At 32.3% G+C, this 25,838-nt stretch overlaps 1 protein-coding gene across 1 annotated transcript in view; it reads right to left on the bottom strand.

The window, feature by feature from the left end:
- Positions 1–7,670: 7,670 nt before the first annotated feature.
- The window catches only part of LOC142317606 (uncharacterized), a 62,610-nt gene continuing 44,442 nt past the window's right edge, over positions 7,671–25,838 (bottom strand). Inside the window, exons 14-18 of the mRNA XM_075354163.1 lie at positions 23,835–24,211; positions 18,943–19,039; positions 16,716–16,844; positions 12,970–13,346; positions 7,671–7,869 (exon numbers count right to left, since the gene is read on the bottom strand). Of these exons, the coding sequence (XP_075210278.1) occupies positions 7,671–7,869; positions 12,970–13,346; positions 16,716–16,844; positions 18,943–19,039; positions 23,835–24,211 (1,179 nt within the window). The remainder of the gene's footprint in view (positions 7,870–12,969; positions 13,347–16,715; positions 16,845–18,942; positions 19,040–23,834; positions 24,212–25,838) is intronic.

The following is a 25,838-nucleotide window of genomic DNA, read 5'->3' as shown; positions in this document are numbered from 1 at the left end:
GCCCTCAACCAACACAGTCACTGCCACCATGACAGTTTGTGTGACTGGCTTGCACCTGCCTAAAATAAAATGGAAAGATAGGGCACTACGGGAAACGCGTGTAACCATATAGTGCAGGTAAAGCTGTGATCAACAGATATACATGAACATAAAAAAATTATATATATATTCTTTTTCTTTAATTTACTTAACTACATTCACATTTATTTTCTACATCAATGGGGATTGAGAAATATTCCTCAGAAATCCTATTTTTTAACAATTAACGAAAAACTTTATGACTTAAAAACATCATATGACTGTAAACTGGCAATATATTTTCACCAAATTTATTTATTTAAATATGTTGTGGGATTTCACTTGCATATTATTTTCTTACTTATTTCAAATTCATATTATTTCTACATACTGTTTTCAAACATCTCAAATAAACATAAAGACAATAAATATTATAAATATATCAATCACAAAACAAGTCTAGTTAATGGATTTTTAGCTTGTTTGCTAAAAATAGATTAATGGATCATAAAGTAATATACATCAGTCAATATCAGATCATTTCCTCTACAACAATATGAGTTTGAGAACTTTGTTACTGTATATCTATTACCAAATTTTTAAATACACGCAACTTCCACCAATCATGTTTCATAAAGACAACTGAATCTAATCGTCAGTTGAGTAAGAGCACTGAAACAGAGCAGATGTGTTGTTTTTTGCTCCACGTTTTTTAGAATTTTGGACTATTGGAACTACCAGTGAATATAATAATGCATGTGTTTTAAAGACATTTTTTCTAATGTCGACCCTATTGCCATAAGCATTAAGGACTACATTTGAAAGGCTGTTCTGTTTACAAGATTCGACAAGCAACCAAGTACTGTAAATAGACTTAGAAAATTTTCTTCAATCTCCGTGGTGAGTCCGCTAATTTTTTTTAAGTCTGGAGACAGGAATATAAGGGGGAACGGTTTTTTCTCAATAGATCCCTTCCTGTACTTCCTACCCCCATAACCCCTGGGACCCATCCATTCCAGGTCCTTTCTGACACCCTGACCACCATAATTTTTTTGACTTCCTGGCCGCCATTTTTTTGACTTCATTTTTGGGGGAACACATTTTCAGACCACCCAAAAATAATTTTTTGATCCTTTTTTTACCTCATTTTTAGCTTCATACATTTTACCTACCCCCTCATAAAAATACCGGCCTCCTTTTTTCGGAGCCCCGAAACCCTCTTGTGAGGCATCAAAATACTAGGAATTAAGAGTAGAACACAGAGGTACTACTTAAAAATTTTTCTGACCTTGCTATTAGCAGCAATAACCAAAAAACATAATGGATGAAGACGACTCGTCCTCTTCTGTCTCGACTGGCTCATCAGCATCCAAACCAGCTAGATCTGGCAAAGGGAGTTAAAAAATCATCAACGGATGAAGAGGATCCACTATCAGGAAACCTGAAAACCTTGACCAACAAACTGGGACTTGCCCTGTACATTTTGAGACAGATCCACGGTACTGGACTTCATGATTATATCAATATGTATGAAAAAGAACTGCAAGCTATCTTCAGCGATCTCCAGGAACTGCTTGACTTGCCTGTACCCACTAAACGAACTACACAGGCGACCCAGACTGACGAACTACACATGTTTGATATGCGCAACATCCTAGATGAAAAACTGACTGATGCTGAACCAATCAGGTTAGCAACAAAACGCTGGCCAACAGACCTAACTGGACATGTGCAACTGGTGGACAATGTAGGTTTGGCCAAGAGAGATGTCTGCACATTCAGAACTCTTGAACATCGGCAGGACTCGGTAAGTGCGGGTGTACAGCTCCCAAACAGTAGACAAGGGGATATTATTAAAGAAGAAGCTACCATCATGGGTAGGAAGGCTGATTAATTCTCTAAAGGAAAATATAAGATTTTCTATGACCTGGAGGAAGAAGATGAAAATGCACTATGCGGCAACTTACGGGCTATCAGGAAGGTAGTGGAGGATTCCCCATCACAGACTTTTGTTTTACCAGAAGGAAAAATCGGTATGGCCATAAAACCTATGTTAATATATACGTTGAGAGGGAGACTTTTGTAAAATAAAAATGTTGCTGCCAAAAACAACAGCAAAAGCTCAAAGTGGATCTGTTTAGAGAGTCAGCTTAACGTCATCAGCAGTTTCTGACAGTAGCATGCTAATAGTAAGATCCGCAGGAAGATCATATGCTGACCTTCTTCGAACTGTAAAACAATCTGTTACAAGAGAAGAAGCTGGAGAAGTCGTAGCATTACGTAAGGGTGCTGATGAGCAATTATGCCTTCGGGTCAAGGAACATGAATGCGGAAAGTTTAAAAAACGTGCTCAGAGACAAAGCCGCAGACCTACAGATTGATTTAAAAACAAGAGGCAGTCACAGGACCGTGGTCCACCAGATAGTTGGACTGCGACACAACTGAGAATGAAATAAGAGATGTGGTGGCTCAAGTCATTGGCGATCAGGGTGAGTTTAAAATATCTTCAATAAGACTCACTTACGGTAATACGCAAAATGCGTCACTTATCACAACACACATAGTGGCAATTATACAGGCGAGAATTCATATAGGATGGGTACTTTATAAGAGTCCAGATAAGATCTGATACTCACTGCTTTAGGTGCTGGGAGATGAGTCACTCCTCTCAATGTAATGGGCCTGTACGGAGCCTTCAAAGTGCCTAAAATGTAATAAGGCTGGCCAACGGACTGACAGCGAGGCCTGCAAGAAGACTGACAGATGAAACTGATGCAAGTCAATGCAAAACATTGTGTCTTAGCGTAAGACTTGATTTGGAGAACAGCAATTGAGGAAAACATAAACTTTCTAGCGGTTTTGGAACCTAACAAAAGGAGGGTGGATGCCTACACTTGGGAGACTGATAGGAATGCAGACAGACACTGCTACTCTGAACATATCAGGTCGATATGCACAGATAGGTGTTTCTAGACATAACGGATTTGTTGCTGTGGAGTTATATACTAATATCTACATATATCTCCCCCAACTCGGGAATGGCAATATTGTCTGAATTTATAAGAGGACATCGGAAACCCATTGTATTAATGGGCAATCAAAATTCTAAATGTTGTTAGCTGGGTGGTAGGATCTCAACAAGATGCAGATATGCCATGGCCATTATGTTTGCGGCAGTAGGTTTTGTGACATGCAAAAGGGGCTGTGTCCCCACATACATCGTACGGGGTCCAGGCTCGATCGTTGATATAAAGATGGCAACAGAAAGTATAATTCCAACCATTACTGACTGGTGCGCGTGACAGAAGGAACTTGCTATTAACCACAATGCCATCAAATTTTCTGTGGCTTGCACACGGTCCAAATATACCAGAACCCCACACTGGAAGCCAATGGACTACGAAGCCAGAAAAGTGGCTGATGAGGTTTCGCAAATGTTCAACGGAAATACACAAATAAACCCAGAACATCTTTCTGAATTCTTGCAAAATGCCTGCAGACATGCAGGACAGCAGGATGAGCCAAGTAGATGCCGGGTATACTGGTGATCCCAGCAATTGCAGAAATAACAGCATCAGTACTCGCACTGAGGAGAAGAATGCAGCAGGACACACGAAGAACTGGTCGAGTGGATGAGGTAAAGAGAGAATACGGTCATGCAAGAAAGGCATTAACTCATGCTATCAGAGAACCTAAGATAAATGCATGGGAGAAGTTCATTGCTGAGCTTGATTCTGATCCTTGGGGGGAGCATACAAGGCTGTGATGGACCGATTTGGTAAACATATCCCCCCTCTTCCTGGTGAAGGTGCAATTGAGAAGGTGAAACTATTATTTCCAGTCAGAGAGTAAATGGAGGGAGATTCCAGTAGTGCATAACAATAGGTTCACTATTGATGAGCTTAAATCTACGGTAACCACCTTACATCCTAACAAGTATCCAGGACCTGACTCAGTTCCAGGCAAAATTATTAAAGAAATACTGTACAGACACCCTTGAACAATATTGGATGCATTCAACATGGCACTAGAAAAGACAGGCCTCCCTTGGCCTGTTATCAATCAGGCCTTGATTGAAAAAAACTTTAGTCCGTATCTCAAGTATTATAAATTCATCAAAGAATGATGCACATCAGTACTGAAGAGGGAGACATCACAGTTGAACTATTCAGAGGAGTTCCGCAGGGGTCGGTCCTTGGACTACTCCTGTGAAACTTAGCTTTCAATAGGATGTTACGTATTGAATTTGATGGAGACGTGGAACTAGTGGCCTATGCGGATGACAGCTTTACTGGTTTCAAGGTATTATGAACAAGAAGTGGAGGAGTATGCAAATGCCGCAATTATAAATGCGGCATTATCAAAATACAGGCATGGCTATTAGACAAAGGGTTGATGTTAGCACCCAGTAAGACCACAGTGACAGCATTAACTGGCTGTCGTAGGTTCTGAAACATAATCGTCCGAGTAGATGATACAGACATCCGTGCAAACGACATGGTCAAATACTTAGGCGTATGGTTGCATAAAAACCGATTACATACTGTACACTTGAACAAGGTGATTGAACGTGCAGAAACTATCATCGGAAAATTAAAAAGACTGATGAGTAATCACCGGGGACCAAGCCACTCTGAGAGAAAACTGATACTGTCCATAGCCATGTCAATAATATACTATGCTGTTCCGGCTTGGGCGGAGGCTTTTGATAAAAAAACAAAACCTTCAACAGGTCTCATCTTTACAGTGTAGGATGAATAAAAGCATAATATCAGCTTACAAAACTATCCCACAGAATGCACTCGAGGTGAATGCAGGAGTTGCTCTCATACATCTTCGCATCCTGATTCTGAAAAGGATACGACATGGTGTGCCACGCAAAGAAGCCCGAAATCAAATGTTGGAAGAATTGCAGACATACTGGCAAGCCTCAAATACGGTTGTTGGGACAAGAAGGATGATTCCACGAATTGACTCTTGGGTCTCCAGAAATCATGGGGAGGTGGGCTTCATCTCTCTCAGTTGTTGACTGGGCATGGAGGGTTTGGGGTTTACCTCTACCACTTTGGCAGAAGGCCCAAACTGGTTTGCCAATACTGTGGGACGAACTGAGGCACACATGAGCCATTCAAGGACTGACACTGAATACCATACATGTTTAAGGGACATCGTAAATGGAAGCCGTAGCAACCTTAGTCACAAATGAGTGCTGTTGAGTGAAATGAGGTAACCTGGAAGTAGGGTCTTACAGGGGCAGCTCTGCTCATGAGAGGGTGTGGTTCACTGAGGTGGACCAGCTCGCCACCTAAGCGAAAAAAAAAGATTGAGACCCAGCTGGATCCCTCCCTAGGGAAGGGTATGGTTAGAGGCAGGCATATAAAAGACTGAGTCCTGGCCTATTGGGTGAATAATACCCACGGGGAACAGCATAGCCAGGTCCCGTGGGGTCTCAGTAGGTTAAAGAGGCAAAGGCAACCTCTGAAAGTGTTCAATGCATTAACTGATCCACCCTCCTAGGTATGGAAGAAAAAATAACTAAATCAAATCAGAAGCCTTTTAAAAAAAATGGTAAAATAAAGAGAAGAGAAAATGAAATGAAATAACATTTAATAAAATGTTTTTTTTAACTACATTAAACCAATATGCTAATTGCTGTGCTTTTGTCCATGGTGCATTTAACTAATGTAAAATACTGTGCTGTCAAATATTTCCATATATCTAGTGTACAGTGAGCAGTATGTTTGTTTGGCTTGTTCTGAAAACCAAATTCTGTTCAGAGTTCTTAATCTGTGACGACTAACTGTTTTTCAGATTCTTTTTAGAACAAAGGTTTTTTTCTGTTTTGTTTATCTTTGATTTTATTTAAACTGTATAGAGTGTATCATTGAGTATGCTGATCAATCTGTATAAGTTAGATAGATGTCTCACAATATTGAAATATATATTATTTCTAAATTGCATATGTGTTGTTAGTCAGTAAATTTTTCTAGCAGCAGATATTCTACATTAAGAAACAATGGTTTGAGAAGTTGTGAAGGAGTGTCTCATTTGTCCATTTAAATTCAATGACACGTTTTTCAACCACATTCAAAAAAATACCCCACTGACAGTTAATATCAGTTTGTGCAAAGGTGAGAACAGCAGCTTTACTGAAGATGATCCACAAGTATGACTAAAAAGGTTTGGAATAAATTATTAAAAACAATATAAACATTTAGTCAAATCTGATTATTTTTTTAAATAACTTTTGTATTTAAAAGAAAAATTAATCATTATGCATTTTCCTAGTTACTTATTTGGACTTTACAAAACACTATTGTTTTTTATTACTCTGTTTTACTGCTTCATTGAAATAGAAAATTGGAATTCACTAATCTTAGAATACTGGTTTTGTTTTCCCCACATTTGATATGGCATTAAAAAAAATCAGGTTGTTTAGAAAAAATTGCGATAACCTTTTTCTATTAAAATAAAACATAATTTTATTCAAATAGCTTCATATTTTTTTTTTTAAATTGTCAGGATTTTAACGCTATAATTTATTTCTGAAGTTTAAGTAATTAGTCTTGTCATACCCGAAGCTTATTTGGAAGTTTGTAGCTGATCTGGATTCATTAAACCACAAGCAAGGATTGGTTTTAATATTAATACACTACATTCAGCTTTCTAGCTACCTTACTTAATGTATTTGATAAACACAAATATTTACACAAGAATGCGGCACACATTAAACAGCTTAATCCGTCCTGATTGTAATCTTCTTCTATTGGTATTGTCATAAACTAGAATACCCAAATAAGTGTTACTGCTGAATGAGAAGAATCCAGAATTTATAAAGACTAAATTTTATTTCATTTCACTTACTCATCAGCAGCATTTTTTTTTTGTTGAAATGAACTTTAATGTATTAATTAGATTTTTTTGCCTGATTAATTAATTAACCATATAAGATCAAACAAAGCTTTGTGTGATGAATGGACCTCCAGATGAATGGCTGAGCTGCTACCACTCCACCAGAGATCGGCAGAATTGCAGTCAGTGTTTCTGGTACAAGATATTTTATTTATTTTCAGTTCTCAAATACCTGGATTTGCTGTAATTATTGACTACAAACAAAATTTTACTTTTATCATTAATTTCAATCACTTGGAAGTCAGAGTTACAAACTACATAGTTTTATAATACTGATATCTTTTCTGGCAATGAATAATGTTTTTAAAGAATCTAGATTTATAAATTTACCTACATGCTTAAATTTCTTATTTTCACTCAAACTAGAAAGTTAGACCAAAAATGTTTTTCACTTTATTACCTTACCTACAGTCATGTTTCATCAACATTTAAAATGTCCTACAACCCCCCACCTATTTTTAACCCTTTGTTCTGTGCCATTCATTGATAATATATTTTACAATTTTTCTGAATATGAAATGATGGTTAAATCTGTATGGTTAAGCTTTCAGATCGTCAAGTCCAATTATCATATGAAGAATTTTCCTTCGATTTTCAATGTTAATTCATTATTTAGAATGACACAAATGATATTATTTTCTTTTAAATCATTCATTCATAATAATGGCTACATACAACACTGTATGGTGTTATATCAATAAACCATGAAAAAATACCAATCAGGTTAATAAGGAAAAAAATTATTTCCAATACTGCTGAAAATCTAAACTTACCATTTCCTGATTTAACCCAGCCAACTTCTTTTCAAAATCAATCTTATTTTCATTGTTATCTTTTATAAGTCCCTTTTCCAAATTTGCCCAATTTTTGGCAGCTTCTTCAAAATCTACATGGAGTGTATGAAGATCTTGTTTTACGACACTGTTTTCATACCTTACACTGAATTACAAAAATTAACTTAATATTAAATAATACAAAATGAAATAAAAGTACAAAATTGACAAAATCTTTAACAAAAGTAATTTTACTTATTCATTAATTAACTGAAATTATTTGTAAAGTTACTTTTGTAGAACAATAATTTCTGCAAACAATAATTTAAATTCTTTGCTAAACCACCATGAAAAAATATTTCATTGTATATATTATTTCAAAAAGTGTTACAATGATATTTGCGAGTCACCACATGAAATTTATTTTTCAGTTATATACTATTACAGTTAAATAAATATTTTATTTATAGTAAAACAAAGCAAAAAAAATTACACTTAATATTTCTACACACCTCCTCTATGAATCATGAGACCTTGCCATTGGTGAGGGGGCTTGAGTGCTCAGGGATACAGAGTAGCTGGACTGAAGGTGCAACCCATATCGGAGAGGTATCTGTTGAGAGCCAGACTAAGGAATGATTCCTGAAAGAGGGCAGCAGCTCTTTCAGTAGTTTTTAGGGGCGTGAGTCAGAATGACTTAAACGGCCATATCAACATCACTCAGTCCTCTGAGTACTGCGCAGCTAAAAGCAATGGAAAACTACAGCTGCTTTTTTTCCAAGAAAATGTGGCTCTCTGCATTTCATATAGCATTGATGGAGGCGCCTTCCTTGGTAAAATATTCCGGAGGTAAACTAGTCTCCTGTTCGGATCTCCGGGTGGGGACTACTAAGGAAGGGGTCACCAGAAAATTAAAAAATAACATTCTTCGAGTCGGAGAGCGTGGAATGTTAGAAGTTTAAAAAAGGTTGGTAGGCTAGAAAATTTAAAAAGGATAAAAAAAGGATTAAAAAAGGATATTTGGATAGGATAAATGTGGATGTAGTAGGAATTAGTGAGGTTCGGTGGGAACAGGAAGGCGACTTTTGGTCAGGTGATTTTAGAATAATTAACTCAGCTTCAAATAATGGGCAGGCAGGAGTAGGTTTCATAATGAACAAGATAGGGAAGAGAGTAGAGTGTTTCAAAACTAATAGCGATAGAATCATTGTAATAAGGATAAAATCAAAACCTAAACCGACAACGATTGTTAACGTCTATATGCCTACAAGCACCCATGATGATGATGAGGTAGAGTGTGTATACGAAGAGATTGATGAAGCAATTAAACACGTGAAAGGAGATGAAAATTTAATAATAGTTGGAGATTGGAATGCAAGCATTGGAAAAGGCAAGGAAGGAAATATAGTGGGTGAATACGGGCTGGGCAAAAGGAATGAAAGAGGAGACGGAATTATAGAGCTTTGCACGAAGTATAATTTAGTAATTGTCAACACCCAATTTAAAAATCATAATAGAAGAATATACACTTGGAAAAAGCCAGGCGATACTGCAAGGTATCAGATTATATCATGGTTAAGCAAAGATTTAGAAATCAACTCATTGACTGCAAAACTTACCCTGGAGCATACATTGATAGCGACCATAATTTGGTGATAATGAAATGTAGACTGGGGTTTAAAAACCTGAAGAAAAGGTGTTCGATGAATCAGTGGAATTTAGAGAAGCTTGAGGAAGAGGAGGTAAAGAAGATTTTTGAGGAGGACATCGCAAGAATTCTGAGTAACCCTTATCTTTTTTAAAGATAAGGTAGAAAATGTAGAAGAAGAATGGGAGTGTTAAAAAGGAAATTCTTAAATCAGCAGGAGCAAACTTAGGCGGAATAAAGAGAACTGGTAGAAAACCTTGGGTTTCAGACGATATATTGCAGCTGATGGATGAACGTAGAAAATATAAGAATGCTAGTGATGAAGAAAGTAAAAGGAACTATCAGCAATTAAGAAATGCTATAAACAGGAAGTGCAAATTGGCGAAAGAAGAGTGGATTAAAGAAAAGTGTTCAGAAGTGGAAAGAGAAATGAACATTGGTAAAATAGACGGAGCATACAGGAAAGTTAAGGAAAATTTTGGGGTACATAAATTAAAATCTAATAATGTGTTAAACAAAGATGGTACACCAATATATAATACGAAAGGTAAAGTCGATAGATGGGTGGAATATATTGAAGAGTTATACAGAGGAAATGAATTAGAAAATAGTGTTATAGAGGAAGAAGAGGAAGTTGAGGAGGATGAAATGGGAGAAACAATACTGAGATCTGAATTTAAGAGAGCATTAAAAGATTTAAATGGCAGAAAGGTTCCTGGATTAGACGGAATACCTGTAGAAATTACTGCGCAGTGCAGATAAGGAAGCGATTGATAGATTATACAAACTGGTGTGTAATATTTATGAAAAAAGGGAATTTCTGTCAGACTTCAAAAAAAGTGATATAGTCATGATACCAAAGAAAGCATGGGCAGATAAATGTGAAGAATACAGAACAATTAGTTTAACTAGTCATGCATCGAAAATCTTAACTAGAATTCTATACAGAAGAATTGAGAGGAGAATGGAAGAAGTGTTAGGAGAAGACAAATTTGGTTTCAGGAGAAGTATAGGGAAAAAGGAAGCAATTTTCAGATTAATAGTAGAAGGAAGATAAAAGAAAAACAAACCAACATAATTGTCATTTATAGACCTAGAAAAGACATTTAATAACATAGACTGGAATAAAATGTTCAGCATTTTAAAAAAATTAGGGTTCAAATACAGAGATAGAAGAACAATTGCTAACATGTACAGGAACCGAACAGCAACAGTAATAATCGAAGAACATAAGAAAGGGTGTCCGACAAGGGTGTTCCCTATCTCCGTTACTTTTTAATCTTTACATGGAACTAGCAGTTAATGATGTTAAAGAACAATTTAGATTCGGAGTAACAGTACAAGGTGAAAAGATAAAGATGCTACGATTTGCTGATGATATAGTAATTCTAGCAGAGAGTAAAAAGGATTTAGAAGAAACAATGTACGGCATAGATGAAGTCCTATGCAAAAACTATCGCATGAAAATAAACAAGAACAAAACAAAAGTAAAGTAGAAATAACAAAGATGGACCACTGAATGTGAAAATAGGAGGAGAAAAGATTATGGAGGTAGAAGAATTTTGTTATTTGGGAAGTAGAATTACTAAAGATGGACGAAGCAGGAGCGATATAAAATGCCGAATAGCACAAGCGAAAAGAGCCTTCAGTAAGAAATATAATTTGTTTACATCAAAAATTAATTTAAATGTCAGGAAAAGAATTTTGAAAGTATATGTTTGGAGTGTCGCTTTATATGGAAGTGAAACTTGGACAATCGGAGTATCTGAGAAGAAAAGATTAGAAGCTTTTGAAATGTGGTGCTATAGGAGAATGTTAAAAATCAGATGGGTGGATAAAGTGACAAATGAAGAGGTATTGCGGCAAATAGATGAAGAAAGAAGCATTTGGAAAAATATAGTTAAAAGAAGAGACAAGACTTATAGGCCACATACTAAGGCATCCTGGAATAGTCGCTTTAATACTGGAAGGAGAGGTAGAAGGGAAAAATTGTGTAGGCAGGCCACGTTTGGAATATGTAAAACAAATTGTTAGGGATGTAGGATGTAGAGGGTATACTGAAATGAAATGACTAGCACTAGATAGGGAATCTTGGAGAACTGCATCAAACCAGTCAAATGACTGAAGACAAAAAAAAAATTTCTACACAAACACTGGAACGATAAACAAGATTCACAAATAGTGTGTACAAGGTGTATTACTGCAATTAAGGTTAGAAAAAGGTTTTACCTAACCTCACATGGTTATTTGGAGTCTTTGTCACATCTAATTAATGTTTGACGAGGATGGCTGTTTAATGGGTACCAGGTACCTGGTACAAGTGATACATGATTACATGAACATTAAAAAATTAACTACTCTTCAAATGATTAGTCAACAGGTTAATGACAAAGCCAGCAAATTAGAAACTATTTTCACAAGTTTAATGACATGTTCTTACTTATTGACATCCCACAGTTTCATTATACATATTCCTCAGTTCCTCAAATTTTAGAGTCCATATTCCTCAAATTTTAAGGCAAATTTGTTATGTTTACAGGACAAATGTTATGAGTGATGCTAAAACAAGACAACAGGGCTAATAGGAAATATTTTGTTAAACACATGATGTTACCATTACAAAGTCTGGCCTAAATTTAAAATTAAATTAAATTGCATTACATAAATTTGTCAATTCATTTATATTTTATTTTCTATTAAACTATTTTGTTATGTGGATTTTTTATACGTTGACGGAAGATATATTTGTTAAAACGTAAAAGTTAAATTAATAGTAGCATGATTCATTTGTTATTACATTCTTTCTTAAAAGAGAATTTTAAAAAAGATGACATACTGGAAAAATGTACTAACGTTTTCTGTACAAAGAGAGTTAAGTGTGTGTAAATACACACACTCACACAGACTGATTTGTACAAAATACAGGTATGAGAATTTGATATCAAAGGTCACTCCATAAATACATTCATGGATTTATCAGAAGATTTCTTATTTGTCGATTTTTTTTTATAACATTACAAAATATTATTATTGAAATTGCAACATGTTAAAATGACAAATTATGTTTAAAATTGTAATTAAAATTAATTTTGGATAGTCAATTCCTTAGTATCCTAAGTATTATAAGATATGTTAAATTTTGTTGTAATAGCGGTTCTACAAACTTAAGTAGACTAGTTATGGGACTTCAGAGTCAAATATGTTTATTGTCATCTTTCTTTATTTTTATAAATAATGTGTATTATCCATCGCTGTTAGAAATATTTTTTGTTGTGTTGAGTTATTGTAATTTTTTTTTGACAGAAGCATAAGCAACATAGTCCTAGTACACTGTTTCACAAATCCCAACGTAGTAAGTTTATTTTATTTTTTTATTAAAAATTTATTCTTATAAAATTTTGTTTCTGTGTTTTATTTAAATTTGATGTTTTATACAAGAAGCTCACAATGAGCAATGTTAACAGCAGGAAACAACTATTCTTATCATAACAAAGCAAAAAGATTTGCTTTACACATTTAGACCTTATCAACCAAAACATATAGTATTAGATCAAAACGTATAGTATTTTTACAAATAAATCATTAATTAATAAAAAAAAAGAATAAAATAATACGTACGATTCATTATCAAGAAGCAGTTGGACGTGTGTTTCATTAAGAGATATTAACTTAACTTTAATCTCATCACAATTTTTATGGGATTCTAGAAGAACATTATACTCTTCTTCAATTACAATGAGTTCCTCAATTCTTTTTTCATTTGATAATAACTTTGCATTTAAACTAATCAATTCAGTTTTATAACCAGCAATAACTTCCTCTAATTTTTCTATTTTGTTATCACTAACTGACAACTCAGATTTCAATGCTTCTAAGTTTTGAGTTAACATAGAATTTCTTTCACAGAGTTCAGATATAACAGTCAGGTTTGAGGAATGTAAATGTTCTAACTTTTGAATCTCTTCTCTTAAATTCTCAGCAATTGTTTTTTCATGCTGTAACAAAATATAATATCTATTAAAACATTCTCAAGATTCGCACTTTAAAAATTCAGTTTATAAATAGCTATTCAAATAATAGAAGCAATTTATATAATTTTCAAAGCATCAATTGACTTCTTTCTCCACCATTATAATTGATCTATCTTGCAGTTTTCCGTACCAAAAGACCTTTATTTCTTGAAAATGAACTCATTTTTGTTCTATAACAAAAATTAAAAGGATGTAGGGCTTCTATATTTTATATATATATATATTATTTACATTTTTATTCTTTTTTTAACAATTTTTCCATTCACTCATTACTAAGTAGAGAGAAAGAAAATTTTTTAGGAATACTATACAAATATCAGCGGCATAACTTTAGCAAAAGTCCACTAAAAATACTTATACAAAGCAAAGCATCAAACATTATTAAGAAACAAAAATCTAATTTTGCATATAATTACATTCTACTTATTCAATGGAAGTACACAGTATTTTAATTTGTCACTGAGAACCAAGTTTCTAATAGAAACTATATTCTTGTTTCTGAAACTAAAGAAATATAAGATCATTGTTAACAAAGTATTCACAGACATAGCTCAGTTAATGATAAAGCATTTTATAACTATTATATATTTACTTCATATTATTTGCACTTGCTGCAAAGAAATTTTAATAAATTTATCAAAATAAAAGAGCCCTCGAGTTACTTTAACCAAGTATAAAACAATTTTTCTGCTTAAATGGGTATTGCTTTATTATTAACTATTATTTATTTTTATTATTATTTGATATTTCTGTAAATAACTGAGTAACTTCTCTAATGAAATAACTAACCATAGTGTGAAATTTTATTTTATTAAAATAATATTAATCAGACTAAATATATCAATGGATTAAATGAAGGCAGACTGATTGATGAATAAAATCAGACTCATTTTAAACTAAAATAATAAATTTGAGCCTACCTGTGTACAAAATGCTATTGCTAAGTACAGAAATGTGAAGAAAAAAGATAATTTCCATGATATATAAAATAGAAATTATTTCTATTCAAAACCTGTTAATTCAATTAAAGTAAACAAAAATTGCTGAGGGTGAACTTTTCAAAATAAGCAAATTCAAGTGTAAATAATATGAATTAATGTTATAAGCTTATTTTCACTCACATATAACTTTTATTATTTATTTCATATATGCTATCAAAAATACATTTAGGAAGAAGATATATTTGCAGGACGTACTACTTGTTAATAAACTATTTTAGAAAAAACACTTAAAAATTTATGTTATGTATTCATAAAATTTACTAATATATACACATATATAGGCTGCTCTAGATATCAATGCCACTCACTTTGTTTTGGTATAGTAGAGAACTAAAATTAAATTATATTAATTTAAAGTAAATTAAATTAGAGTAATTAAATTATAGGCTCAAAAACATTTTATCTTTTGTTTTCATAAAAGCAGATTTTTGTATTGATTTCAGCCAGAAATGATTTTAAAGTCAGTTTTGGATTTACAAGGGGGCGGTCCAGAAAGTAATTATGTTTGTGCCTAGCATGGAGATGGGTGGGGGATAGAGCCGCCATTTTGGCATCAAAATGTTTCTACACTCAGTATACATAAAGCTTTCTCTATTTTGTTCGTTGTGAATTATTGAAATCTGTGCTTCAATAGAAAATCCCACAGGTTATGAGGTGTGTTCAGTGATTAGGTTTTTACTGACAAAAAAAAACTCACTCATACCAACTGAAATTCATTGGCAACTTTATGAAGTTTACAGAGATGGAATAATAAGTGAGGTGGAGTGAGGTAGTGGTAAATTCAGATTAAAAATGGCCACACCAATGTTCATGATGAAGAACGCAGTGGTCGGCCTTGCCTTGAGACTAATTGACAATGAACGTCAATAATAAAATTCGTGAAAATCACCGCATTACGATTATGGAACTCTCACTTCATTTCCTCCAAATTTCACGAAGTTTACTACATGAAATTGTATCAAGGAAGCTTGGTTTTCACAAGTTTTGTGCAAGATGGGTGCCAAAAATCTAAGGCGGCAGATTTCTGCAGAGAAGGAATTGAAAAGCTTGTGCATCGTTATGATAAGTGCATTAATTTAAATGGCAACTATATAGAAAAATAGTATAAGATTGTCCCTTTCAAATGGATATAATAAATTTCTTTTTTTTATTTGTTTGGTTTCTTATTTCAAAATGTAAGTTACTTTCTGGACATGCTCCTCAACAAAGTTGAGGAGCATTTGGTCACAGGTTTGAATACATGAATGACAATGCATGGAGCAAACAATTCCACAATAATGAATGCATTCTATTTTTGATGAATTATTACTGAAAGGAGATGTTAAACTATGTGTTGAAGGCAATGTTTTATTAGCAGAATTTCCAAATGTGGTGTTTCTATCAAGTGTTGCTTTCTGATGAATGTAGAATTTAAGAGGCAGAAATGTATTTTTCAGGGATAACAAGAATCCTCATTTTGTGTACAGTTGGAAAGGAATCCACCAGTTATCATGTAGTGGATTCCCTTCAACAACAAACTCCTGCACCAAATTACAACATAAAATTTAAAATCTTTTAAGCTTCATAAATATTTCCCTGCTGTTTATTCATTTTTTTGGAATGTTTCAGGTTGGCAAAATATAATTAAAAAACTATCTTTTTAATAACAATTTGGTTTTAAGTTTTTTCAGATTAAAATTGCTAAGAAAATTAAGAAAAAAAGATTAAAAGCAGGTGAGAAGAGAAAATAAAATATATATATATATATAGTTTTAACCAGCACTGACTCTGCGGTCATGAGTTATAAACTAATTTCAAGAGCACCACTAATAACAATGATACATGTAACTGCTTCACTGAATGAAGCTTTGGAAATAATATACTTACTTTATTACACATCATTCAATTACCACGTTTACTTATTGGGATGTTGCAGAACACCATTAGGGCGTGTATGTGGTGCAGTCAAATTTCTTAAGGTCACATAATATACCGGCCCATGTTTTCGTAAACTTGTACATTAAGGTTATGTAAAAAGAAACAAGAATGTTTACATCATTAACAAAGTAGGAATAATGTACTAAACAGTGTTATGAATTGGATGTTATTTGTTTGTTAAAATAAATAAAATTTACTGTGATAGCAAAAAATTTACTGTAACTGCTACAAACTACAAACTAAATTTCATTAAGCACAAGTACAGTGACAAAGCAGATGACAGCACATTATGAAGCAGATGCTCCCAAAAAATGAATTTACTATAAATAAAATAATGTCAGGTGACAACTTTGTATTAACAACTATTTAATTAAGATAACAATACAGAAACATTATATAGCAATAATAGTGAAACCTGATAATTCTGTTGTACATTTTCTAGATCTGCCTTCAATGCCTCAGATATTTCCAACTGCTTTCTCAGTAATTCACACTTGGAGGTAAGATCCTGAAGTAATGTATCTTTCTTTTCAAGAGATGACACCTGTAACCAATAAATGACCATAAACTGCCACGTTATTAATATATTGTAATTTGTCAAGACAAATTATATTGTCATTTGTAATTTGTCAAGTATTCATACATATAAAAATGCCAAAGTAACCAACTGTTTAGCTATATGTAAACGTCAAAGAAAAACATATTTTACAGAAAACAATATCTATGTAGTATTTTTAGCCGTTACTTTCTACAAGTACATTAAAGTCACCATGAGGAAAATATGGAACAAATGCTTATTTATAATACTCAACACAAATTTCATGGCAACAAAGTCAGAACTTAAATTCCTATATATATATATATATATATATATAACAATATTGGTAATCTTGTTTTACTGCTGTCAACTTGTTTTCAAATTTAATCTTAATTTCATTGTTTGTATTGTTACACACCTATAATCAAAACTTATTGGTTTTTGTCCTCAAAGACAAACATCAGTAGTTGTACTACAAAGTTAAGGCTTGCAAACAGTACGCACTGCCATAAATTATGTTAATGTAATTTTGATACCACACAACCAAACAGGGTTAGGTTATGTTATAAACTTTATGTATCTTTATTTCATGCAATCACCTTTTTAAAAGAAATGATCAAATACTTACTATTTTATACTTTACATACCAAATTTTAACTAATTTTTGTAGAAATTTCATTGATTTAAAACAGTACCAACACAAGCTAAATATAAATATCACCAGTGGTTTATTGTAAATATAAATCCATAAAACAATCAGTAAAAAGATTTTTGTTTAATACTTTTTCTGATTCTTCTTTACTTTGTATAGTTTTCTACTATGAGAAAATAAACTCCATTTCCAACAGAAGTTTTGTTGAAGTACACTGGTAACAGTTCCAGATTGATAAACTCCTATCAACTGGCAGATTTATCAATTAATATCATCATAAGAATCTCTATATAAGATTTTTAAGTAATAAACTCTGAAAATTTCTAAACTGAAATTTAAAACTTTTATGTCTAACCTAACTTCACTTGAGTAAAACTTAATTTACACAAGTCAAAACATATTCATGAGTTAATCAGTTAATGTTACACTTTGAAAAAGAAAGCATATTGTTTATTAATATAATCTTACAAAGGAAATCATAACAATCAATATTGGTAATGAATTTAAACCTACCATATCTTGTTTTAATACAGCCAACTTGTTTTCTAAGTTCATCTTAATTTCATAGTTTTTATTTTTAAGTTCCTTCTCCAAATTTTCCCAATTTTTCACAGCTTTATCAGACTCTACATATAGTCTATGTTGATTCTCCTTTAGAGCATCATTCTCACTTCTCAGACTGAGGTACATGAAACAAAGTGAAATTTAAATCACAGATAAACAGTGATACAATGATGGTGGTATAGTGGTAATTACAAAGTTAATGACACTTGTCAGGTTTTTACTTTTAGTCATTTTACTGTCATTAGAACAGTTTACTTCCAGGGGGTGCATAATAATATTTTACAGATCATTATTTAAACTATATTTTGCAATCAATTAGCTATATTATAATTTCATATTGTTTGTTAAATTTACTAAAGCATTTTATTTTTGTTTGTAAATTTGAATGCTATATAAATTGTGTGATGATTGTTTTTATACCAAACATCACAGAGGTTCATTATGATTGTAATTTGGATTAAATTTAGTAACGCGAAACAAGAGGTGCCTAACAATAATAAACATTCATTTAAAGAATATAAATGAAACAGTTTTGCATCCCGATCATGAATGTTTATGAATAAGCAAAATAAAATGATTACTCAACCATTCACTCATATCACGTTTAAGTGGCATTCAAAATATTAACAGTGCACAAAATGCATTTTGTTGTCAACCAAAAAGGAGATTGAAAATGAATGGCAATATATTTTCTAAAGAAAAAAAATTGGATTACCACTCTCGTACAGTGTGCAAATAATTAAACGAGGATAAAACCAAAAAGTTAAAGCTTGGTACCAAGTATTTCCTAAATTAACAGCCTGGAAATTTTCTGATTGACAGTGAAATTTAAAAAAAATCAAGTTTAAAAAATAATACAAAAAACATCTACAGCAAATCTAGAAATACTAAAGTTTTCCTTGGTGAAGTAATGAACTTGTACATGTACCTTTTTTCTATTACTTCTTTTTCTACATCTTTCATATGTAAAAATATAGATCTATAACTAATTGCACAATAGACACAAATAAAAAAGAAAAATAAGTTATTTGTAAGAATGTAAATGCCTCACATCGTTATTTATTTAATTAACTTGCTTATATCAGTATGCTTTTTCTAAATTAATGTCTAATTACAATTTTAAATAGGAATTAAATAAAAATAGTTTAATAATTTTCTTATAAATTAGCTTAAAGGAAGATAGGACACAAAATTATTAATCTGTACTATTCTGAAAAGGTGAACTATGGAATTCATTTACATAATTTACAAAGAAAGAACAAAAGAAAAGACACATTGTACAAATAAACATTTTTCAAATGGAACCGTTTGGTTAACAAAAAACATTAGACCAGATTTTAATTAAGGAAAATTTTAACCACAATAAAAGCTAAATTCAACCATTTATAAATATATTCAAAATGTAAACAATACATAAACATATAAAACTTGGAAATATTTAGAATAAATAGGCAACATTAAACATATATAAAAAATCTTATGTGGACAACACATGACTTCCTTGTATGCCTATTGAATTACATTAACACATTTTTTTTAAATGAAAAGTACATAATATTTTATTTCATTAAAAATCTTTTTACAATTAGAGGTTAATAATTATTAATAAATCAATATATTTAAATTAAAAAGAGATGAAATGATTCGAACCGATGTGCCTTCCCCTTTTAAGATCCAAATATTACATTAATTAAAATTTTATTTGGCCATAACTCTGGAACCAATGAAAATATCACTTATGATATATCGTTGAGGCTACTTGACATGAATATCGTTACAGATTTCCTCAAAGACGGATTCCAAATACATAAACATTTTCTTCAGTGTATCAGCATTTACAAATAAAAGCTTCATTTCCAACATGTTCGTTTTCTGTTGAACGCCAAGTCGTGTGATTCAGCGTAATCCAAGCACTAGTAAAAAGCAAATTTTCATGTCGCACTGGTTTGTCAAAATCAAAGTGTGGCACATCCTACAGAAAGAACATTATTTTCCTAAAAACCTAATAAAAAAAAACACTTGCTGTTTGACACTGAATTTTGTTTTAAAAACACAAAAATTCAGATATTTTAAAAACTACTGAACAGTTCTGGGATCTGTTATCTTATTTTTTAGCTTAGATTACATAAGAAACCACAACTTTACTCCTTAATTTGAGTCCCAAAAATTACAGTAGGGCTTCTTTTTATTAGAAGAGCTGAAATCTTGGCTAGCCTACTCGAAAACAAAGCATTTTCAAACCAAAGTTTGTGTGAACGTTTTTCATTACTTTCATCTCCTATAGCACCACATTTCAAAAGCTTCTAATCTTTTCTTCTCAGATACTCCGATCGTCCAAGTTTCACTTCCATATAAAGCGACACTCCAAACATACACTTACAAAAATCTTTTCCTGACATTTAAATTAATTTTTGATGTAAACAAATTATATTTCTTACTGAAGGCTCGTTTCGCTTGTGCTATTCGGCATTTTGTATCGCTCCTGCTTCGTCCATCTTTAGTAATTCTACTTCCCAAATAACAAAATTCTTCTACCTCCATAATCTTTTCTCCTATTTTCACATTCAGTGGTCCATCTTTGTTATTTCTACTACATTTCATTACTTTTGTTTTGTTCTTGTTTATTTTCATGCGATAGTTCTTGCGTAGGACTTCATCTATGCCGTTCATTGTTTCTTCTAAATCCTTTTTACTCTTGGCTAGAATTACTATATCATCAGCAAATCGTGGCATCTTTATCTTTTCACCTTGTATTGTTACTCCGAATCTAAATTGTTCTTTAACATCATTAACTGCTAGTTCCATGTAAAGATTAAAAAGTAACTGAGACAGGGAACATCCTTGTCGGACTCCCTTTCTTATTACGGCTTCTTTCTTATGTTCTTCAATTGTTACTGTTGCTGTTTGGTTCCTGTACATGTTAGCAATTGTTCTTCTATCTCTGTATTTGAACCCTAATTTCTTATAAATTTAATATTATGTCTGTTAATATTGTAATTCCAATAGAAATGTAATTTAAAGATTTAATTAAGAAAGGAGGTATCATGAAATACTGCATAGCAAAATTAAAAATATTCATGAATAATTTTAATTCCGAATCAGATGATTATGATCTGTTCACTATAAAATTCAATAAACTATTAAATACGAAAAAACAATTCTTGAAGTTCAATCTGAAATAGAATTGCATAAAGATACAACAGATAAAGATTTAGAGGATAAGGATATATATATATGATAATATTTTTGATAAACTTAAATTAAAACATAAATCCTAGAAAATCTTTTTTGACAAATCCAATCAAATTACATTAAAACCTATACACAAATGGAGCCCTTTCACAGTGATGTGAGAGAATGACATAAATTTTTTGATCTTTTTAATAGGTCAGTCCATAACCGCAAAGAATTTTCCGATGTTGAAAGATTTTACTACCTTACAAATTTCTTAAGGGGTAATTGCTTTAGATGTAATAAAAAATTTATCAGCAACATCTGAAAATTATGAAACTGCTAATTGCAACTAAACATGCTATGGAAATTATTAATCAAAAGCCATTAAAAAAAGAAAATTCCAAAAATTTATCTAAATTCATTGATAAAATTAATTCAAATATTAATGCATTGAAGAATATAAATATTGATTATTTAGAATTTATTATAATATAGTTAATTAATCAAAATTTAAATTTAAATACTTTAAGAGACTGGGAAAAAACATTGGAAAATAATGAATTTCCAAAGTTAGAACAACTCATTTCTTTCTTAGAATGAAAGCGTAAACTACGTGAATCCACTGACGCGATTCAATGTAATGAAAAGGTACAGCCGCCTAATGTAGGTTTTAGCAGCAAAAAATGTGATCATTAAAAACAAAGTTCTAGTAAAAATGCGTTTTATGTAAATAATTCTAATAATTTTATGTGTATATTATGTAAAAACTAGCAACCATCCATTGTATCGATGTAATAAATTTTTAAGTTATAATGTTAATGAAAAGAAAAATTTAGTATATCAGTAAACAGCATATTGTAGAAATGTGTCAAAGCAATTGCAAATGTAAAAAATGCTTGCAGAAGCATCATATGCTAATTCATTTAGATAAAATGCTGCAAGAGCCAGCAATTAAATCTTCTAAGCCGAATCAAGCTCCTTCAGCTAATAGTTCATATTGTACTTTAAAATCAGAACCTAACAAGTCTGTTTTACTTGAAACAGCAATAGTTAATGTTAAAAAAGGTTAAGATAAAAAAGGTAATTTCATCCAAGCCAGGGTCTTACTTGATTCCACTTTGGATGATTTCATTTTGTACTGAAAGTTTTGCTGCTAAACTCGGGTTTCAAATCAAACCTGTTTTAATGCCGATCACAGGTATTAGTAATGTTGTCACTAAATCTAAGCTAAGTGTTGATTTAAATATTAATTCTAGATATGAAGATTTTAATTTGTACTGCCATCTATTATAGGTGGCATCTATCTAATGATTTTGTAAATTTTAACCGACTGGGAAATTCCTTCTCAACTTTTTCTTGCCAATCCTAATTTTAATATTCCTGGGCAAATCGACATTTTTCTAGGCGCTCAATATTATCTTTCATTGCTTAAGCCTGTTCTAATCATACCATACTTCAAGAAACTCGTCTTTGTTTCATAGTCTCTGGTCAAATCCCTATGAAATCTAGTAAACGGAAACATAATTCAGATTCAATATCACTTTTTGTTAGCAATGAACAATTTTCCTCTCAATTAGAGTCCTTTTGGAGATCTGAAGAGATCAAAAATCGTTTACCGACCAAGGAGGAATCTTTCTGCAAAACATTTCGTTGAAAATACCTTTCGTGATGACAGAGGCAGATTTGTTGTATTACTTCTTCGTAAGGAAAACTTTGCTTTAGGAGATTCTTATAAAAATGTAAGGCATAGTTTCAGGCGATATTCCAAGATATTTATTTTGGAAAAAATGTCTCTGAGGAGAAAAAAATAGCATGAATAATAAATAGAATAACTTTTTTTTCATAATTTCCTTGACAGAATTAAATGTAGAAAGACAGATAATTTGGTGGAAATTTACTGAAATAACCTATGGATATGAAAAAACTGTTATTTTAGTGGCAACTAGAATGCATAGATATTGTCCTGCAATTAATATATTTCCTCACTTAATTCACACTAAATGTTTTTTAAATATTCAAAAATAAAATATTCAGTCAAAATTTTCTCACTGAATATTACACTTTCATTATAAACTTATGTAAAATCATTTCCTCAAATCATAGACCTAATTTTTACATAAAAATAATGTTTATATAAGTGCAGTTATAAAAGTAACACAAATAGATACAGTAACTTCATGCTATGTAAAATAATACACAAATTTGGTAGTTTTTTTAAGTAAGCTAAGTAATTATTATCTCTTATTTTTCATAAGCCAGTCATTATGACTGCATACATACTGGATTGCTGCAATTAGAAAAAAGTAACGTTTTTACCTTAAAGATGTATGTAACTTTTCAACATATGCCATATTACATTTTGTTGTCCTTTGATAGAAAGATTTCTTCTTCTGGCTCCCTTCACCCCAGCGCGACAATTAATAGGTTTTACTTATCTTCTGCTTAAATTTATTTACATAAAAAACTTTTCTGAAAACTAAAGATCTGTTGCTAAAATAACTAGGCATAATAGTCCAAGTAATCCCAAAATTAAATTAATAACTGCCATATTACACCTAAGTTACAGATTAATAAAATATTATGTAAAAATCATAAATAATACATACCATTTGTTGTCCAGTTCTAATTTTGCATGCATTTCATTAAGAAATTCTAATTTAGCTTTAATTTCTTCACAGTCTTTGTGCGATTCTAGAAATACGTTGTACTCTTTTTCAGTCAGTCTCAGTTCCTGAATTGTTTTTACATCTGAAAAAATCTGAGAATTTAATCTAGATAAATCAGTTTTATAATTAGTAATTTCTTCTCCTAATTTTGCAGATTTCTTGTTGCTAATAGAGAGCTCAGACTTTAGGGTTTCTATATTTTCTGTTAGCAGAGAATTTCTGTCAGCGAGTTCAGATATAACACATTCATTTGAGGCCTTTAAGTTTTTAAGTTCTTGAACTTCCGCTTTTAAATTTTCTGAAACTGTTTTTTCAAGCTGTAAAAAAGAAGAGTGGATTTTCCATATAAAAGTGGTTGTAATTTTTTTTATCAGTAAATGTTAAATAAGTATTGTAATTTATTATTGTACTTTTTTCATGCAATACGAGGGTAAATTAAATATAAATGGGATTTTTGTTCCTGAGTAACTACGGTTGGTAAGACTGGGCCCGTGCTTCTACTATGCTTGGGTGGGGTCATCAGGAGTGAGGAGTGCCAGCCATTGCACACTCACAACCAATTCATCAGTAACGTTCACAATGTCAGCAGCAGATGCACCCTCCATTGCACAATGCATAATTATAAAATTTCTTGCTCGTGAAGGTGTTCAAGCGACGGAAATTTTCTGTATTGACTGCACAGTTTGGGGACCAAACAATGTCAAGGACTCTTGTGTTTGCCTGGCATAAAGAGTTGCCAAGGAACGATGAGAATGAGTGCAAAATCAGGAACACAATCACTGTCCTTGGACCAGCATTAAAGATGAAAACATTCGTGCAGTTAGAGACATTCTTGAAGACAATCAATGGGTGAGAGTATCTGAAATAGCAGAACAGGTCAGAATGAGTTATGGGAGCTGTCAACCGATCATCATAAATGACCTACATTTCCAAAGTGTGTGCTAGTTGGATCCCTCACCTTTTGACCGCAGATCAGAAGTTGAAACGTTTGGAAGTCTGTCAGAGGCTTACAGCAAGGTTTGCGAAAGAAGATGATGCATTTTTGGGTCAGATTGTCACCTGCAACAAAATGTGGGTCCACCACTATTCTCCCCAGTTGAAACAAGCTAGTATGGAGTGGTGGAGGAAAGGCGAGGAAGCCCCAGTAAAACCAAAGACTTGACTGTCAGCTGGTAAGGTTCTTTCAACAATTTTTTCGATCAGCAAGGCATTTTGCTCATTGATTTTTTGCATAAGTGACGTAAAATAATTGCTGCTTACTACTGCAAACTGTTGAATGAGGTGAAGGCAGCACATCACTGCTAAAGACAAGACCAACCGATTCAAGAGGCCATCCTCCTCCATGACAACACCAGGCCCCCCAGCTCTAACGGCCTCAAAACTAGGAGAAATGCACTGGACTCAACTTGATCATCCTCCCTACAGCCCAGACCTACTGCCCTGAAATTTTCATTTCTTTCAATCGCTTAAGCTCTAGGAGGGCAACTATTTGACAATGATGAGGATGTGGAGGGAGGATTTGTGCACAATTGGCTGCTGATGCAACTAGCTTCATTCTACAAACCCTTCCTTTTCGCTGGGAAAAATGTATTTCTAAAGCAGGAAAATATGTAGAAAAATAAACTATATTTGTCTTTTTATTTTTCAATTAATAAACTTTTTTTAAATAAAATCCTGTTTATATTTGATTTACCCTCATAAAAGTTTCAAATAATTGAAAAATTAATTAGATATATTCAGAGATATTAACAATTCATTATCTGTGCTTATTCCAATGAATTCTGCAATGGAAAAAAGAAAATAGGTGTTATTTTTCCGGAATAAAAGGGATGCAATTGCACAAGTTGCATCCCAAGTTGCATTTTAAATTTTATGTTACTATCATAATCACTTTGAAGTGTTGGTAAATTACAATACAAAAACAACTAATTTTTGACATCAGAT

This window comes from Lycorma delicatula, chromosome 1 (assembly GCF_047948215.1).
Source record: "Lycorma delicatula isolate Av1 chromosome 1, ASM4794821v1, whole genome shotgun sequence".
Taxonomy (NCBI): domain Eukaryota; kingdom Metazoa; phylum Arthropoda; class Insecta; order Hemiptera; family Fulgoridae; genus Lycorma; species Lycorma delicatula.
The sequence above is the reverse complement of the archived record's forward strand: the minus strand, read 5'-3'. Positions and strand labels throughout refer to the sequence as shown.